The 20,790-nt window shown below is 33.9% G+C and overlaps 1 protein-coding gene across 3 annotated transcripts in view; it reads left to right on the top strand.

Moving 5' to 3' along the window:
* LOC138696146 (START domain-containing protein 10-like) overlaps positions 1-20,790 on the top strand; it is a 91,844-nt gene that overhangs the window by 48,826 nt on the left and 22,228 nt on the right. For 2 of the 3 annotated variants that reach the window (XM_069820706.1, XM_069820707.1), the window contains 2 exons: positions 958-1,079; positions 3,967-4,089. In XM_069820706.1, the coding sequence (XP_069676807.1) occupies positions 958-1,079; positions 3,967-4,089 (245 nt within the window). Of the gene's footprint in view, positions 1-957; positions 1,080-3,966; positions 4,090-9,180; positions 9,253-20,790 lie in introns of all 3 variants that reach the window. The other variant, XM_069820708.1, reaches the window with a different exon arrangement.

Here is a 20,790-nt window from a genome sequence, read left to right as displayed (position 1 = left end):
GAATTTACTTGTAATGTACAACACCGTACCTTTGTGGAATAGGCCCCAGATCAACAAGCTTCTGACTACACATCATCAACATTTCTTCATTCATTAGCCTCTTATAAGTCTTGTTTACATTGCGACCATGTGAACCTAAGCCTGAACAACTTTGCCAATGGAAGATTTGCATTATCAATAGAAGTTTTAATTTTCTCATAAATGTTGACACCTTTGGCTTTCCCCATGAAATAGTTTGTAAGTGTTGATTAGCCACTTTATTCTGTTTATTAGACCAGTAGCATATGATAGTACGATCTTAGTCAGTTATTCTCAAAGTGTGACTTGTGTGACATTTTTCACAGCTAGCAGAAATTTGTAAAATGATGTACTCTCAATAAAGCTATCATAGATGGTGACATACGTTGTTATTTGGGGCATTAAAAAAAGTCTGCTTGAATAATTCCAATACCCACTTAGCCCTGACCCATATCTTCCCACTACAGATTAGATTGAGAGAAATTTCTCTTGGCTTTGTAGCTGTGCAACAATCATGACGAAAATCTGAAACACATTTTATTATACTGCATAAGAAGCAAATTAGTCATTAATACCAGTCGCAAAAGACTGAGGTCTTTAATACATACTGGCCATGTCAACTCTGTTTACTGGCGACAGGCATCTTACAAAGAACACCAGTCAAAATAAATCTCATTTGTTAAAAGAAATCCTAACTGAGGGCTACAGTGGACTATCGTAGACCCTTCTATACTGCCAGCATGTTGCTGGTTACATTTATTCGTTCTCAATATAAAAAATGATTAGTAGTTTACCTTTCGCATGTTTTGCAAAGGCCAATGACAATAATAAAAAGTAAAACTTACATCTAAGAATCGTAAAATTCAGCTTGTACAATATAACGAAAGGGTTAATGTGCATACAAAGGTGCTATTTTGTAAGCTATTACTTTCTTGGCAGGATTCCTGATCCGTCCTTGTGGCTCAGCAGGCTCAGAGCTCGGTTATGTCTCCCAGACTGATCCCCAAGGCACACTTCCTCCATGGCTAGTCAACAAAGTTACTCAAATATTTGCTCCGAAAGTAAGTACTTTGAAATTTATGTTTTTCATTTCCAGTGATTTGGAGAGTAGAAAACTACTCCAAATTATTATTCTTCTTCTTAAAGCAATGTGGTATGCAAGGTAACAGAAAAAAAATTGTAAAACAAAAATTGCGAAATTTTCTTCAAAAGAAGTTGTCAAATTTCAAAAATGAAGTTTAAGTCTTATATACATTTTTTTTTTTGTAAACCCACGTACATTATTTTTAACCACATGATACTTCTGCACAAATTATAATCATATTCAAACCATTGGACTTCTTCTTCTTCTTCTTCTTCTTCTTCTTCTTCTTCTTCTTCTTCTTCTTCTTCTTCTTCTTCTTCTTCTTCTTACTCGCCAAAGGAATAGACACCTACTGAAGCAACTGTTTAGTCAACTGTCCAAAGACAGGTCTGAACCTCACAAGTGATACCAACGTGGCACCACTTATGAGGCAATTAATGGGATGGGGTAATTTGGCGAGTTCCTTTCCCCCTCCATTGCATACATCGCCAATTAGCTACATATTACACTAATCAGACTTCAGATGCATACAAATAATTGTTTTTTCTCTGACACATATCGCCAAATGAGATATACTGCCTGATAATTTAATAGTACCTCACTCGGATATAGGCATAAATGGCCCATTGTATGCCCCATAAATTAAAAAATCAACCGAAAAGATCGCAGTGGATGACCAGCTTCACAGTGCTGCTGGCTTTCGTTTCCTGAATTTCCTTAGATCAATGCCTGTTTTGGCTTAAACCTGATGTAGGTTATGTCTCAACATCCAACCCACATTTCCTACAAGTTCGGTAATTTATGAGACTCAATATATGTGAATACTTATTCAGATGTTTGGTCAGATGTCCAGTTGTCCATCTTAAGCTTCTTCATTCCAGAGTTAGGAGTTGTTTAATTAAATCAAGTCTTGATTCTCCAATAAGGAGTTTGGTCTGTCTCATAGCTAATGTAGATCTCCAGGCTTCCAGTAAACCCCTCATCAGTTTGTCCGTTGGAGCCTGTTTGATTATATACTTAGAAATACCGACACAAGGTTCCAGGCGATTGCATTGGATGTAGTTACATGCTTAGCCAGTAAATTGGCTTCTTCATTACCGTACACCCCAATGTACCCTGTGATCCATACGTGCTGTAATTATTTCTTCTAGATGCAGTTTCCATTGTAGTTCTGCATTCTCCGACCAGTCTGGAATCTATTATGTGCTCACTGATAGCATTATTTTAAATTGATTACAAATGACATCTCTGTTTTCAATTTAAACATACCTTATATAAGAGATATTCTTATGTATACCGGGGTTTGATTTTAAGTTAGATTTGTAAAAATGTATTTTATAAAATATGTTCGCTGATTTACTTAAAATTATATAAATGGCGAGATTTTAGGTTTGTATAGTGCTTGTGTCCAGAAAGAGAACTGTTCGAAATAACCAGACACAATGGGCCCAACAAAGTTGGTAGCCAATCATGTCTAATTACTACTGTGAAGATGAAACCTGTGCTGGTATGTATAGATACTTCAGAAACATTGAATATATTAAGTCCCAGCTAATAGTGGAATGCCCAAAATCTTGCTGTGTTTATTAGGTGCCCACTGTCTGCAGACTCAGAGTGATTATAACAAATCTTTACTTCATCTCTTCTGTTTGACAAACTTTTTTCATTTTTTTATTACTTGTTATCTTTCGCGTAGTATTGATCCACAATCCGGTTTGAGAGGGATGCCCTGCAGGCACAACACGTTGATGAGGAGAAAAAATCCATTTATGAGTCCTGCATCCCATACCTAAGTAAGAAATATAATATTCCCACTAGTCAATGGAGTGTTTCTGGTCTTTTGTTTGGTGCATGTGGCACACTTCCTAAATTCACATGTAATATTTTAAAAGCACTCGATCTCCGATTTTTTTAAATTCAAGAAGTTTTATTGAATATTGATGCTCTGTTTGTGTGAAGGAAGTGATTTACCTCAAGATATTCAATATAATTTTTTCTAGCAAGTTACGAATATTCTGATATTTTTGTTTTCATTTTCAGAAAATATTTTTAGGTTTTTTAGCACATAAAAATCCGGGCCCTAGTAATAAGAGTAATGTTAGTATCCGTATGTGGCAATGCTTTCATATCTCCATTTCACTGGAATAAGTAATGAATAACTGAATCTTGCAGCACTTTGTTTTGTTTACTAGAAGTCATCCCATATGCGACACACTTCTAAGATGAAGGTGAGATCTGAATGCTGACCTTGATCCTCTCCTTCCATTGACCCAAAAGACTCTGTCTGTAATTTGGGTTATATTACCTCATTCATAGGCAGAGGTTTTATAACAAATATGAGATGTCAGAAGTGTTTGGAAAATGGAGGGTAATTCTGTTCTCAGAATATCTGTAGAATATTAAATAAGCAGTTCTGTTCTCATCATGTGTAAGCTTGTCACCCATAGACTGACCTCTTTTGTAGTAGATATACAAAAATTACTCTTCATTTTTACAACATATATTCTATGCAACTTCTTCTAATGATTGAAATGATTGATTTTTATTTTTAGTTGGTTATTTAACGACGCTGTATGAACTACTAGGTTATTTAGCGTCGATGAGATTGGTGATAGCGAGATGATATTTTGGCGCGATGAGGCCTAGGATTCGCCATAGATTACCTTGCATTCACATTACTGTTGGGAAAAACCTTGGAAAAAACCCAGCTAGGTAACCAGCCCAAGCGGGGATCGAACCTGCGCCCAAACACAACTTCAGACCGGCAGGCAAGCGCCTTAACCGACTGAGCTACGCCGGTGGCTGAAATGATTGATAGATGTACAGTATTTTACTTTAGCTACAAAATAACTGTTTTGTTTTAGTTGGTGAAGAAACTATTCAAGGCTTCCAAAGCATATCCTGAGTGGAAGAAACAAAACAGCCCAAACTGGAAGCCATGGCACAATCCAGAACAAATGACTGCGCCGCGCATTACTGTTCAAGATGTAAGTGTTACGTGCAATATTTCATTTAAATTTACTAATAAGTTCTAGTAAATATAATGCAACTCTTTTCAGTATATTATTGACTTTTTGTGGTCAATTTCTTATTTCTTTAATTTATTGCTTTTGCAGGTACAAATATTTTCCATCATCTTCACCATTATTACCATGTTTCCTTGTTCTTATTCTTTTTTTTCATCTTCACCATCATCATGTTCCTTTTTCTTCTTTAATATTGCTCTCTGAAGTCCGTTCTGGCTTTAATTTTGTAAACATCTCTTTTCTTATCTTTTGATTTATAATTAGGACTTTGTTTTTTAGTTACTGTACATTGATTCTTTGCTCAATATGTAACTGTTGTTTTCAGTAGTTGTTTGTTTTATTATTTAAACCAAAGATTTTCTTTTGACTCCATATATAGGGTGGATGATTCACGAGGATTTACCATCACTTGTGGAGCTTATTTCTGAAGACATTCTGAGCAAAAAATGTCATATAAACATGTGTCCTAATCTCAATATTTTCAGAATTACACTAATTTGAAGTTGTTAGTAATATACCTTTTTTCTTTAGTTTTAAGAGTAAAAGAATATTACAAATACAGAATGAACTATTCAGAAGTATCATTTCTTTAATTGGCTAATGTTCTAAAGCTAAAAATATGTTGCTAATTGCTTTGTACAGATTTAGTTTTCCAACAATTTTTAACTAAAAATTGCATTATTCTTACGAACTTACAGTAGGCCTATATCACAAAAATTGTTACAAATCATACGACTTCAGGAACTTGATTCTTTACAGTTTAATTATGCATCCTAATGTATGTGCAATCTTGAAGAATTTACAAGAGTGGCATGATTTGTAACAATTGTTGTGATAAATACGTAAGAAAAATGTAATTTTGTAGTTAAAAATCGAAAAAAAATTCTGTATGAAGCAGCTATGGAATTCACAACACATTTTTAGCTTCAGAATACTAGCTAATTAAAGAAATTATACTCCTGAATAATTCATTCTTTATCTGTAATATTCTTTTACCCTTAAAAATAAAGAATAATGGTATTTTACAAACAATTTTAAATTAGTGTAACTGAAAGTTTTGAGATTGGGACACATGTTTATATGACATTTTTTGCTCGGAATGTCTTCGGAAATAAACTCCGTAAGTGGCGGTAAATCCTCGTGAATCAACCTGTATATATCTTAATTTTTTGTTCTGCAGTCTCTCTGTCTGTTTCTGTCATTATCCGAAATTTGCTTTCATAGGCTTTAGCATATAATATACTGCTGTCATTTTATAAGATTTAATAATGAAATCTTCATACAAAAGAACCTCTATTATTCATGGTAATGGATGGGGTGGACTGAACGATTAATCGAAAAAATCAGATAATCCATACTACAAAATATTTTCATAAATTAAATTGCATATTCATACTACATACACAATGAAGTACAGTAATATGTGACATTTCTTCCTTGTTTTTATTAAACCATGTACATCTGTAATGCGAATGTCATATTCTGATGTGAGATGAGTCACAGTTTCTCCTTTTCCAAACTGCTTAATTATTTGCATTTCTTTCTACTTAGCACAACACATTCTTCTGATAACCGTGAAAAACATTTTGCGTAGAAGTTAAACAGTACAGCAACTCAAACAATAGAACAATGAATGAATGGTGCACGGGTTTGCAATTGTGTGAGAATTCTTGGGATCATTTCTTTGAAACCAGGGAGTAACTGTATTTTTACAAGTTAAGAAAAGCACCCTTCCCACAAGTAACTATTTCTGTTTCCGGCAGCATAGTGGCAGCATTCGTACTACATACTTTGTAACAGTAAACTGGCAAAGACTGTAATAACCTGTCTAGAAGAAATACATACTAACATAATCTGCCATTCAGTTAATTCAGATAATTGGGGTTCTACTGTAGCACAAAATTAATAATTCATATCAGGAACACATTACTGGTGTTTTTTTTCTCTCGAAGTCGAAAGAAAAATTATTATGCTCTTCTTAATGATTATATTAGTTTCCACTTTATGAAGCAACTAAACAGGAAGTGACAATATTGCTGTCATTAGAGACTTGGTTGCCACATAATCGTGGTGCAAATTCAAATTGAGTTAAGTGATTTGTAGTTTTCACCAGATTATTTAAAGTATGCATATGACAGAGTATTTGAAATACTTACGATTTACTTTTTTTACACTCGCGATAACAGTGGCAATGATACATCAGACGAAAGCAACTACATATAATGCATGTGGCCTGGCACGTAAGTTTGGCAACATTGTCCCTCTGAACAAGAGAACATCGCACAGCACTCAGTTGGCATTGTATTGCCAGTTTGTTGCTAGCAGACGAATTTTTACATTATAAATTCCAATGAAAAGATAATGTTGTCACTCAATGTGACAATGCTGTATGAGCTAATGCCTCTGGCCCGCACTCATCCCTCGTTTATAGAGCTACTTTCTGTTTCGTCGATTTAAAACATGGAAACTAGTATAATAATAATCATCATCATTCAAAGATTAGGCTTAAAAGCTCCTTTTGGTCCCAGATTATAATATTCATATTCTAAGAAGTTCTTTTTGGCTTCCAAGACATTCAGATTTATAGATTATTTGTAATGAAGTTCTGTAAATACCTTTCTGTAGACATGATCGTACCAATTTTTTCTATTATTGGTATTATTTTATTATGTAGTACTTAGCCAATTGAATCCAGCATAAAACAGGAAGGATAATTTTATTGTGTGTCCAATATGCATGATTCCATCACGTTAAGAACATAGATGAAAAACCTACTGTCAATAGAAAACTTCTGCTGTTAATTATTTTTTTTGTGTGCCTGGTAATCCTTGATCTAATTTTATTCTAATCTAGCCTTCGGTAACAATTGGAACAGTATGAGTTATTTTGCACATGTTTTGTAGTCATATCATTCACTTTTATTTTAATCCTTCGTCCTATTGTTCAATCTTTCCATCTCTCCCCATTTCTCTTCTCCTCTTCCCTTTATTTCTTCATATTCTACTCATTGCTTTTCTTCTCTTTCCCTCCTACAGTTTCGATCCTTTTTTCACAAGAAGAAGTTACGAACTGGAAATATAAACAAACAAAAGGATATAATATGAAAGTAGAGAGATTCAAAACTGAAATGACACCACACTAACTTCAAATGGTATCCATCACACCATTAATGCTACTGTTGGACAAGGTGCAGTTGATACATAGTTAAGGAACTAATGATACCATTATAAAACTGATCTTTCGGGGAAATTAGTGACTGTCTACACATATACGTGTTTAGAGTTTGTGATCTCGTGGATAATATGCTTAACATTGAGCCTGAAATTCATGGGTTCAATCCTGACCCAGGATGATAGAAAATTAAATTTTTTTAAAGTATGTTTTATTTAACGACGCAACTGCTGAGGTTATATCAGCATCACCCATGTGCCAGAATTTTGTCCTGCAGGAGTTCTTTTACATGCCAGTAAATCTACTGACATGAGCTTGTCGCATTTAAGCACACTTAAATGCCATCGACCTAGGCCAGGATCGAACCCGCAACCTCGGGCACAAAACGCCTGCACGGTACCGACTGAGCCACACAGGTCGACTAGGATGATAGAATTATGAGGGTGAATCGAAAAGTCTTTACCCCTATATATACTTTTTTTAGTCCAATAATAAACATACAGGGAAATCAAAATACAGGCAGTGTTCTAAGTACCTTTGACTATTTTTTCATGTAGTCACCACCACAGTTCAGGCATTTGTTCGCACTACTAGTTTGGAGATGCCATTGTTGTAGCATTCGTCTGGTCGAGCAGGAAACCACCACTGGATTGCGGGCTGTGAGCTGCCATCAGGAAAAAGTGCCAGGGAATTCTCGTAGACAATGTATCCAGTTGGCGATGTATGTTATGGAGGGGGGAAAGAAACTCGCCATCCTACCCCATTATCTTCTGGCCTAGTTGTCTCATAAGTGGTGCCTTTTTGGTATCATTTGTGAGGTTCAGACCTGTCTTCGGACAGTTGACTGAACAACAAGGTAGTTCTCCTCATGACAATGGGAGGTTATGGAGCATTCACCATATAGTCAAGATTTTGCCTCCAGTGATTACCATATGTTGTGCTAAGAAGTTCCTGGCACTCCAGAGGTTCATTTCTGACTGCTGTCCTGCTGTGGTTTACAACAGCAGCATCTCCAAGCTAGTGGTGTGATGAGATAAATGCCTGAACTGCAGTAGTGGCTAAGTGGAAAAATAGTCAAAGGTACTTGAACATTGCCTGTATTTTGATTTCCCTGTATGACAAAAAAATAGGGGCAAAGATTTTTGATTCCCTCTCTTACTTTAAAGATAAATATGAGTAAAATTCCTTAAATAAGGAATATTTTGGAAGAAAGTAAAGCCAAATGATCTATAGAATAGATTTGAGACCCAAAAGAAACCTAACCCGGGCAGTACTATCAGTCAGCTGTCTTTCATTTAGACCCTTGTGATAGTGACAATTCGCTCTGAAAATAAAACCTAGCCACATATGGGCATCTTCCTATTAAATTATGACTTTAAATAAAATTATATATTACATTGATTTAATTTAATTTAATAAAAATTATTGAATCCATTACATTTTTATAGGATTTGATGAGAAAATCTTAATAAATGCTGCAAAACTCAAACACCAAATCGAATGTGTCCATGGGGCTCCATGTTTGTTAACTGACTTTTAATTGAAGTAGCTGGCATACTTGTAGATAACTTCTGGTATGTGAAAAAGGCAGTAAACTTAGAAATCAAAAGATTTGCACTCAGGTAAGGGAAAAAATGTTCTTGTACATGATTTAAAAAATGACAATTAGTAGAATATCGACTATAATCAAATTTAATGGCATTAAATAATAAACGACGTTTAGTAGAAACGACGATAGTGGAAGACAATAATAATCGAAGCTCTAACGTAATTATATTATGTAAATGTAAAATGAGAAAAGATATTAAATTAATATACATACACAGAAAGCAGTATAAAATTTTGATAATTACTTGAGGTGAACTGGCTCATGTATTTCAGAATATCTTCATAAGTTACCAGGGGTCCATAAGGGTATTTGGATGACATTTAACAGCATCTTTCGTAACTAAGGTAAGATATATAGTTTGATATTTACTCCACAATAAATCAACAAAATTTTGCATGTAATTGTGTATCTCGATTTCACTGTACAAATTCTTGCATGTATCTTGGCAATAAAATCACTATTCTCGGCACACAGCCCCAAAGATGATGCTTAGGAGAGCAAAAAAGCACAAATATTAGACTCTATACCTTTGTTTAAGCAAAGTATTTCTTTATTTCATATCACAATACTGATACAGTTTACATTTGCTGATGTTTAATGTGAATAATGAAATTATTTCAACAGTATATTTTCCACACATTTTTTATCTTAATTTTTTTGTGCATCTAGTAATAAATTAAATTGAAAATATATCCCATTAGAGGCGAAGAATATAACAATCCAGTCTTTTATGTAGAATATATAGTGCTATTTATAGTTTGCGAATGGTATTTCCCAATACTGTGTTTTTGAAAATTTGGCAGTGTAATATACAGGGTACAGAGAAACTACCTTTAAACAATTTATGAGGCGATATATGGGACCAAAAGGGATATATTAAGATAGGTATAGGTTGGAAATGAGTAAATTTTGCACGAAGGGCTCAAGTTCCATAACATCGACAACTGTAGAAATAGACACTTCTTTAACATCATTGGAAGTTTGCTGCCTGATGTGATACTCTACCACTTTTGTGGTACTGTGATAGATTGTAGCAAAAATAAAATTTTTACACCAGCTTAGACAAGTATTATGAATGACTTTCTGATTGACCTCTATCACTCCCACCAAGATGGAATACATAATATAAAGATCTTCCTGGAAGAGATGATGACAGAATTGGTGGAGTAAGTACTATTGTAGGTACTTACGTGAAGTTACGTGGTTCCAAGATAAGGGGCTTTTGTTTATTTTTCTGGTAATGTGCGACAACATCTGGGAGTAATGTTTGGCAGGAGATGGATCGGAAGTGGAGGACCGGTTTCCTTGCCTACAGGTTCAGACTTGTTACTTCTGGATTTCTTTTTTGGGCAATTCTTGAGAAAAATGATTTACTCTGAGCCAGTGGAGTCTTATCATTTGCATTGTTGAGGCTTCACAAACCATCAAAGACATCTATAGAATTTTCAAATGAATACAACATTCTTTTCTGTAAAGTTTAAAACAGAAATGTTGAGCCTTTCTTGTAGGCTTTGTATCCAGAAAGTAAAAAGTAAAATAAAATGAAATAAAAGTAAAATAACTACTACATGTCATTTTCATTTTGCTACAAACCAATAAGAGTGATGGAGTGCCACATCAAATACCACACTTTCAGTGGCATTAAAGAAGTTGCCTATTTCTGCAGCAATCACGGCTATGGAACTTAAACCCATAGCAGAGTAGTTACGGTTTCCTATCTTAATATGTTCTTTTAGTCCAATCTATTACCTCGTCCACGTCCTGTAGAACAAATCTATTTTATACAAATCTGACTTTCAGGTGAAGCTGACTTAAATAATTTCAAGGGAAAAATTGTTCCAGGGCCGGGTATCGAACCCAGGAACCTTTGAGTATGCCAATGCTCTACTGACTGAGCACCCTAGGAACTCTACTAGACCCAGGCTCAATTATTCCCTATATATCCACATACCTCAAGTGAGTTGACAAGACATCACAGACTCAGCATTGAGTGCACACCAAGCTCTGTATGCCTTAAATTTGTGGTTTCCTGTTAACGAACTGTGATGTGTATTATACAGACCTTATTTTCAGATATAGCTCTCTTTGAAACTGGCTTGAATAATTTCAAGGAAAAAATTGTTTCGGGGCCTGTTATCGAACCCAAACCCACTTGAGGTATATGGATATATAGTGAAACCTCTGGTTTCGGATATCTCTATTAATGGACAGTGGTATATAATTCCCGTCAACAAGTATAGGGAATACCATATAAAACTAGCTCTGTAAGATGGACACATTATTGAACAGACACGGAAACTGATTTTATTTCCCCTGGACGTTAATTTACCTCACAGTTACTGACATTTCTTTTAATTAAGTAGAAAATTCAATTGAAAAAAATAATAAATAAAGTCCGCAACCGCATTTTGGCATTTCTGCACTATAATAATGTGCAGTATTAAAAAGAAAGTACATTCTCAAGGTTCTGAAAGCTGTTAATAAATACATTTGGTTTTTCTCAAGTGACATCAAAAGTGCGCAAGAAGATATGTGTATCTGAATGGTTCTGCAGAGTATGCAGCAAGAAAATTCCATGTCAGGACCTATGATACAAGCCAAAGCTTTAGAGGTGGCCAAAGAAGTAGATTTCAACGAGTTCAGAACTTCTAATGGTTGGCTGAAAAAATTTAGGCAGTGCCATAAGGCTGTTTATGGTGAACCTGCAGATGTAGTTATGAATATAGTGAATGATTGGAATGCTAAATTATCATCAATTATAGCAGGCTGCAGTCCGGAAAACACTTTAAATGTAGACGAAACTGGCTTATTTTTTCGAGATCTGCCTGAGAAAACAGTGTGCCTAAAAGAAGAGATTTGTGCTGGCGGAAAAATCTCTAAAGAGAGACTTACTATTCTTCTATCCTCCAGCATGACGGGTGTAAAAGAAAAATCTCTTGTGATAGGAAAAGCAGCTAAACCTAGGTGTTTCAAAGACCTTAATTTGAATGAATTGCCAGTGGAATGGGAGTTCAATGATAAGGCATGGATGACCAGAACTATAATGATTAGAGACCACAAATTTTCGTATTAGCAATAAAAGCGACATGTCGTTGTTTAAAAGAAAGTTGTTTTTCTTTGTGAATGCGTCTATAACAATAACAAACAATATTTTTATCGCGAATTTTCGCGATAGATGTGTTTTAGAGCGAAATAAATTATTTCGGCGAAAAAAACCAAATTTATTAAAAATTTTCATTTCATTAGGCCTACTTTTTTAAACATTTGATGCACCATTTAAACACTTTTAGTTTGTGAACATTACATCCACTCTTCTTACAAACTGAAAGCTGGAATTGAAAAACACACATTCCAAAGGATATTAAGACATCACCCCCACTTCCAAACCCCAGTCATTGACACTTGTCAGAGGGGAAAAAGTACTGTCCATCTGAAAGACTGCTTTTGTTTGCTGGTATTATAGTAAGGTCAAGAATTGCTATTTTAGGAACTTTTTTTCAATATTCAGTTGTAAAGATGGATTGAACATCAACAGTTACACTTCATTCCAGAGCTAAAGAATTTGCTAGTAAGGGTCTTTATGTATCCACGACTAACATTTCAATGTGTAAATTTTGTAATGTGCGAGTAGAGTGCCTAAACATTGTTTAAAAAATAAAGAGCACGTGCGTCTTAAAGAAAAAGATGTATCTCCTAAAAGACAAGCATCAGTGAAACCTTTTTTATCATTAGTTTGATGTCTAATAAGTAAAAATAAGTAAAAATTCCTTTCCAGTTTATATGAAATTATTGCGATAATCTTACAACTAATTAGCGATGAAACGCGAAATATAATATTTTTATCACGATTTTTTTCGAAATTCTGTGGTCTGAATGGTTGAGTAAGCTGGAAAAAAAAATAGTTCGAGAAAAGAGAAAAGTCCTCTTCTTAGTTAAAGCAGCACCATATCCAGATCTGAAAGTGAAAAATGTGAAGTTAGTATTCTTCCCTCTGAATGTGACGTCAGTTACACAACCCCTTAACCAAGGTATTATCAAGAATTTCAAAATTAAATGCAGACAATTGATTCTTAAGCACTTGCTTGCAAATCTGGAAGCAGAAACAACAGCAAGCTCTCGAGCCAAACAAATTGATGTCCTACAGGCAATTTCTTGGATTGTGCAGCATGGGACGATGTATTGTCTTAGTCAATTAAGAACTGTTTCCAGAAAGCTGGATTTTTATTTGGTGATAATAGTTTCGAATGTTCAAGTTGAAACAACAAATGACCATGACATTGTACAACAGCTGCTGCAGTCTGCAGGGATGTCCGAAATAAAGGCAGAAGATTATGCTGATGTAGGCTCCATGTGACAACAGAGGGTGAAGACACTAATGTCAAGATAATAATGAATTTGGAAGGAAAAACTCTGATGACGACAATGAAGAAATGAATATGATTGTGGAAGAGAAGATAAACTGTGAAGTGACAAATTATGTAGGAGCAATGCTTGCATTACGAACATTAGAACACTTTTATTTGTCTAAGAAAGACTCTACAGCATTTAATTTGATATCTAAATGAAAACAAGACACAGAAAGTATTTTGCGTAGTGATAAGTGCAAAGTGCAAACAAAATATAAAATAATTTTTTGTAAATAGCAAATAAAAATGCAAGATGGGTATGGAAGAAAATTTCACTGGATATTGTAAGTATTTCGAATAAATTTTATTCAGCTTCCTCCAACTGAAGGCTGCCTAGAAGACAAAGCTTACCAAAAAATTGTTGTTATGATGAAAAAAAAAAATAAAACAATGGAGAAGAAAAAGAATAAGAAATAGCACAATTAGAAATAATTGGAAAAGACTAAACAAAACATCATTAATTCCAGAAGAAACATAGAATTTCCTAGTATCTATTTGCTATTGGGTGATCACAGTCGTCTAATTAGCACTAGTTGCAAGACCCAACTTAAGTGAGCAGATCGCCATAGCAAAGAGATCAATCTATATAACTGTAGAGATGGTTTCTTAGGATTTTTATAGATCCCTTCACTGCAGACATAGATACTTCAGTGACAAGAGTTTGTCCTAGATCAAACTGCTTGCAAAAATGCGCGAATCTTTTTGTGATGGTTCCTCTAGCCCCAATCAGTAATCCAGTAACTTCGATCGACGTTAGATGATATTTTTCCTTATAATATGGTATAGTGGGGTCGTATATGTTGCATTTTTCCTGATGTACCTCAGCAGGTTGATTTTCGCACATTTCCATCCTTACAGTTGGATCAATTATGAATCCGCTTGTTGATCTTGTCAGGATAGCGATGATGTACTGTACTGCATGATTAATAATTTACTTAGCTACATTAAGCTTTCAATAAAAACAATAATGTCCTAAATTAATAAAAGTAGATGGCAGAAAAAGTTCACTATTTTTTTAAATATTGTAATACACACTGTAAAGGCATAGTTTTTAATTTTCAATATGTAAATATACTTTCCCTCTGCAGTATGGACACCTCTACATAACGGACAAAAAATAATTCCCCTTTGATGTCCGTGTAAGAGAGATTTCTCTGTATAGGGAATGATTAAGCCTGAGTCTGGTAGAGTTTCTGGGTAGCTCAATCGGTAGAGCATTGACATGCTCAGCCAAAGGTCCCGAGTTCGATACCTGACCCTGAAACAATTTTTCCCCTTGAAATTATTCAAATCTATTTTATGTTTTTATACTTAAATATACTCATCGAAAGATATATAATATAATACTCGTTCAGACATGGTTTCTTGTAAATAGTTCTTTTAATCTACCACAAAATATCTCAATATCCGGTAATTTCATCACTATAGAATTTTGTTATTGTAGGTTTAATTTGTAATTTAGTAAATACAAAAATATTCTTTGTTCTTAACTTCTATGATAAAATGTCTAGCTTTCATTAATCAGGTATTCTTGTCGTACTTTAATTTTTATTGTAATTGTAATTGTAAATTTAATATTAATTGTAATCTTATTGTTCATGTTATAGTTGTAATCCCCTGGTAGAGGGGCAGAGAAGGCCTGACGGCCTTATCTCTACCAGGTTAAATAAATAAATCTATATATAATCTATATATTTTTTTTACATTTTTAGAACGTGTGCGATATTGAGGTTTAGCCTAACAGTAATACACATTTCCAGCATTCATGATACCGAAGAAATGTTCATTGGACTGTTTATCCCTCTGTTTGTCTGTATGTAATCATTTGTCTTACACTGCCTTACAAATTTAGTAAATATTCACTATTTACAAGGAAAGTATTCAGAAAGTATGCACATGAATACAAAATAGTAATAATTTATTCATCATAAAAACGAATGCTTTTTCCTGCAAAATCGGCTCTAGTGATTTTATTTTTTATATTTTATCTCTTTTAGATGTAAAAAATAGTAACAAATATATCTAGTCAAGAGCAATATGTTGAAAGAATAATTTCACTTCCATAACTTTATGGGAAGTGTTAGAGTGTAAAAGCATGTTGGTACGTCATTCACATAATGGCTCGAATTTATTGTCATAATAAAATATTTGGCCGTTCACTTACTGAGTACTAACTGCACACTACACTCACCAATTTTTTGTTTGTGCATTAGAATTTTGTGACATCATGTAGGTTTTCGGTCACCCAAAATTTTGAATTTCGGAAATCTACATCACGTTTGAGTCAAATTATGCCTTATCTGCTATGAAAATGGCTCTTGGATATTATAGAATAGAACTGCTGCCTGCAGTGTGAAGGAATTCACAAAGGCTAAGGGAGATAACCCTGACAGAAATTCAACTTGTCTGGCAGTTTAGGTGGCAATTCCACTACCGTACTCGGGCACTGTACAGCTAATATTCAACAGGCCTTAAATAATTTTATTAGTCGAACTGAAGCAAAGGACAGGAAGGGAACACATGGAAGTGGTGAAGAAGCACATGGGTGACTCTAAGTATAGAATCCGAAGGAGACAGTGGATGTCCTATGCCCCTGCTACTCCTGCTAGAAAATAAAGATGATTGATTGGTTATGAAAATGAGTAATGGATTGACATTTTCATTGTGGCTAAACTTAAACACTCAGTTACAGAAATAGAATCTTACATTAAAATAAAGAGTTTGTACGATGTGAATGACAAATTTATATGGGTAAAACTAAATCATTAAGTCCCTGTAAGGTCACAAGATACTCTGAGTGTAAGGCTGTTGTGCGTCAGTGAAGTAAATTTACTACAGTAGAACCCCAATTATCCGCAACCTTATTAACTGATCGATTGATTTTCCAACTGTTTTTCTCTCTCTCTCTTTTTTTTTGCATACAAAAAAATATGAAGTTCTGTATATTGTTAGTAATGTATTCTTGAAGTTCCAAACAATTGCAAACCTGTGAAGTTCCAAACAATTGCAAACCCGTGCACAATTCATTCTTATATTTATTATTCGAATGACTGTACTGTGTAACTTCTATGCTAACTATCGAAAAAAAAGTGCAAATAATTGAGCAGTTTCGGAAACAAGGAACTGTGGATAACGTCGCATCAGAATGTGAAATTGGCATTACAACTCGATGCTGATTTAATAATAATAAAAAAAAAACAAAGAAAAGCAAAGACAAAGTGTAAGTATGTAAATCTACAACACCAGAGTCTTCTGGCAGACAATCGTCACAAGTAGTCCCCTTGGCCCTTGAAACCCGTCGTTGACAACCTGACTTGAACTTGTGATCCATTTCCTAGTGTGTTAAACAAAAGACAGCAGAAAAAATTACGAAAGTGTAGGCCTAAGTATTATGCACTTAATTTATGAAAATCTTTTATGGCACGGATTATCTGAATTTTTTTATTAACCGTTCATACCACTTCCTTCATTATTACAGATAATAGAGGTTCTACTGTATATCTCATTAAGTTCTAAAGGAAACTACTTAATATTTTTACACCGTGCCTACAACACTTTGGGAATATTACGCTTTTGGTTCATGTTTCTAGCTTATGTGGTTGTTTTTATAAAAATTATTAAGTTTGAAAAATATTAAGTAAGAATATGTTCAAAACATGGGTGACTCTATGTTTCTCTACTCAGAAACCACTTGCAGTACAGAATCACAATTTTTTTTCATTGATTAAAGTTCACGTTAACACTTTGTTAAAAACATAAAATTACATAGTCATAACGTTAAAAAGTGTTAAAATTTTAAAAAAGGTATATGGTATATACCTTCGACAGACGGCCCGTTTCGACATTATGTCACGTCTTCTTCAGTGTCTCTTGAACTACAGGTGATCTTGATTCTGCGATGTGCATTTGTCGATGGTAGGGGTGGGGGTGTGTTGCTCTTATGGTGGGGGCTGGTTGTTTGTGTGTTATGACGTATCATGACGTCTAATAATGTGTGGGTATTGAACTGTAAGTGTGTGTTAAGTATATGTTGTGGGTATGTTATTGTATGTTTATATATTTCGTATTGTTCGTATATGGAAATTTTACACATCACACCAAAAAGTTCACAGTTAAACATCCTAGAACAATACGAAATATACAAACATACAATAACATACCCACAACATATACTTAACACACAATTACAGTTCAATACCCACACATTATTCGACGTCATGATACGTCATAACACACAAACAACCAGCCCCCACCATAAGAGCAACACACCCCCACCCCTGCCATCGACAAATGCACATCGCAGAATCAAGATCACCAGTAGTTCAGGAGACACTGAAGAAGACGTGACATAATGTCGAAACGGGCCGTCTGTCAAAGGTATGTATCTTTTTTAACATTTTAACACTTTTTAACGTTATGACTAAGTAATTTTATGTTTTCACAATTTTTTTAGGCATCTGCCTATTATATTTAACTACTTGGCCAAATAAAATGATTAGGATATGTGTAACAAATCATTAAAAATATTTTTCTTTTTGCATTTAGAAATAAATATTCCAAAAATTTCTCCTTCCCCCCCCCCCCCTTCCCATGTCCCTAAATTCAATACCGTCATTTCCCATAACTATGGTCCTGGAACACAACTATGGTCCATTCAAATTTTGTACTCCATAACGTAGTACCTCGTTTATCTATATTTTTGCTATACGGTACTATAAGTTTGAAGTCAAGTCACTGCAGCTATCTACAAATAGTCTATGTTACTTCTACAATGTTCTTTGAAGTTATATCGTGGACCATAGTTGTGGTCCAGGACCGTAGTTATGGGAAATGACGGTACTTTTCATTTTATGTAAGTTGTAACACAGACTGACTACTATGTGAAATGGGGGTGTGCAAAATTTCGACTTTAATCTAATAGTTTCTAAGAAATTGGTACCTACATAAATGTACAAAATTGAAACTTTGAGAAAAGTGGCTTTAAAAGTTAACAGCATTCTGACTTGAGTACATGGGTGATTTTATGATCCCCCTACTCAGAAACCACTTGCAGCACAGAATTGTAGTTTTTCAAGCACATTTAACTCTTGTCCCAGAAAAAAATTAGGATATGTAATTATTAGAAGTATTTTTTTGTATTTGGATATAAATATTCTACCAATTTTTAAATTCAATTTAAATGCCTCAAGATTGTCGTAACACATAAATGTACAGGTATTCTTAAACTAGAAACTTCAGGGAATTTGTTTAGTACCAAAATCTAAAAATGGCATTTTTGGCATCTCAGAGTACTAAATTCGATTTTGCAAGCTTGATAGCAGGTTGACATTTTAGTGCAAGACTACTTCTGGACCAGTTTGTTGCTACTTTCTGAATAATCTTACAACACGCGATTTTGACGGCAGATTACACTCAGAATAACATCTCTGAAACTTACGGAATCACTTCTTATACAATTTCTTCTTTAAAATATTAATTAGAAAAGTACGTTCTTCGACAAAATGTTCAAATATTTTAAAGATCAGAAGTGTACTAGCTGAAAACTGAGTATGAACTAAGGGAGTGAAAGTGCGGATTTGTTTCTCTTTGCTAACTCTGTAACTGAGAATATAATGGGCTGCAAATGGGAACTGTCACTTTCTCACTGGGGTTGGTAGCAAGTAGGAGACAGAAGATTTGTATTGCACTGTTTAAGAATAATATGCCATATCGATGGCTGAGAACCAGACTGTTCTAATTCCAACTTTTTATAAGAAAGAAATCTGTGTTTCATTGTGTTCCAGTTCTTGTTTGCATATATGAATCGAACAAAACTGTAAATATTCCTCTCCATAAGGTTGCTATGAAGCTATTCCAAACTGTTTCACAAAGCTTTGAATGTCAGGAGCTTAAAATAGCTTTTCTGAAAAAAAAAAAAAAAATAGTAAAATGGACTTGGACCAGATATATTGATACAATGCTTCGAACCAATGGACCATCACTGATAAATATTGATTTTACATGATCTTTTAGTATTTCATATTAATTTGTTGATGTAAATGTTATGAGATGGATGAATAGATGTGAACTGTGTCAATGAGGTACACAAATACATGCAAATATTTTTAGATTCATGTGGAATGAATATCAAGTGTTACTTTAATTGAAAAATATAGTAAAACATTATCAAATATATAATAAAATAGCGTAACATTTTCTGATAAAGTTCAGGTATACAGAACCAAATAAATATCGCACATTTTATATCATGTATCATCATGTAGATCTTTTTATATTGTTCCCATGTACTATATTTGTTTAGAAAAAAAAAAGAAAGAAACGTAATTATGTGTAAAAATGCAAAGGCTGTAATGTAGAATTATTAACATAATATAGCATAATAGTCTTTCATTAATAAATAAATAATAAATCTTTCTCAACTTGGTGAGGTTGCCAAGACAAAGAATGTTAAATAGTAATATTTAAGGTGTGAGATTAAAAATGTCTTACAAGAAGTTTGTTTACAATAATAAAAATTTGCAGTAAAATAAAAAAAAACGTATAAAAATAAAACAGACTGAGAAAATTCAACTGTAATTTGAATTGAAGTACAAGTGTCACCGTAAAATCTTCAGAGAATCCTTCAAAGCTATCATAGAAATTTCCTTAATTGTTGTTGTTGGGACTCCAAATTTATGACAGAATGAGACGAGTTATTTTGTTATGGTCCCTCTAGCACCCATCATTAATCCGATGATTTCTATATCCCTGAGTTTATATGATGTTTTGTAATAAGGAATAGTTGTTTCATAAATTGCCCTTTTCTCTAGATTAACCTCCTCAAGTTAATTCTGATGTGTCTCGAATCTGATGGTCGGATCCAGAATATAACCTTTTGTCTCTGCAGGTTTAAATGTTATAATATCAGTATGCCGAAGACTTCCGGTATCTGCTGTTATACTGTATTTATGTAACACTTTTGTAAATTGTAAAGTATGCTACTCTTGCGAAAAATATGTTGCTAGCACAAAGATAAATGACAACATTTGTCACTTTTCCTCGTATATGTATATAATTTTCCAAGAAAATCTAAACTACAACTGAAAGCTTTAGTAAAATTGTAAGTTGTTATACAGAGCAAGAAAGAATATGAATGCTAGAAATACCTGTTGACTGATAATATTTCTAACATTTATTTACATGACGGTAAAATATGCCTTTTGTAGATAGTATTTTACTGACTTACGAAATCTGATGAACAGCATGTGGTAAAAGTCGTACATCAGCAATGACTATCATACAGTTTGAGCATTATTTTATAGAATACTGCACTCACTCAGAGAGGCACTAAATTGGATAGCACCACACACTTATCTTTAATATAATATAGCCTAATACCTTGTATGTAATCCAGAGATTTTTAGCATTTCATTTTTTGTTACATTACACATTGTCCAGAAAAATAGTTTATTCTAAATTTTATGTTGTTATTATTAT

This window comes from Periplaneta americana, chromosome 3 (genome assembly GCF_040183065.1).
Source record: "Periplaneta americana isolate PAMFEO1 chromosome 3, P.americana_PAMFEO1_priV1, whole genome shotgun sequence".
Classification (NCBI taxonomy): Eukaryota; Metazoa; Arthropoda; class Insecta; order Blattodea; family Blattidae; genus Periplaneta; species Periplaneta americana.
Note: the sequence above shows the minus strand (reverse complement) of the source record. Positions and strands in the feature narration are given on the sequence as shown.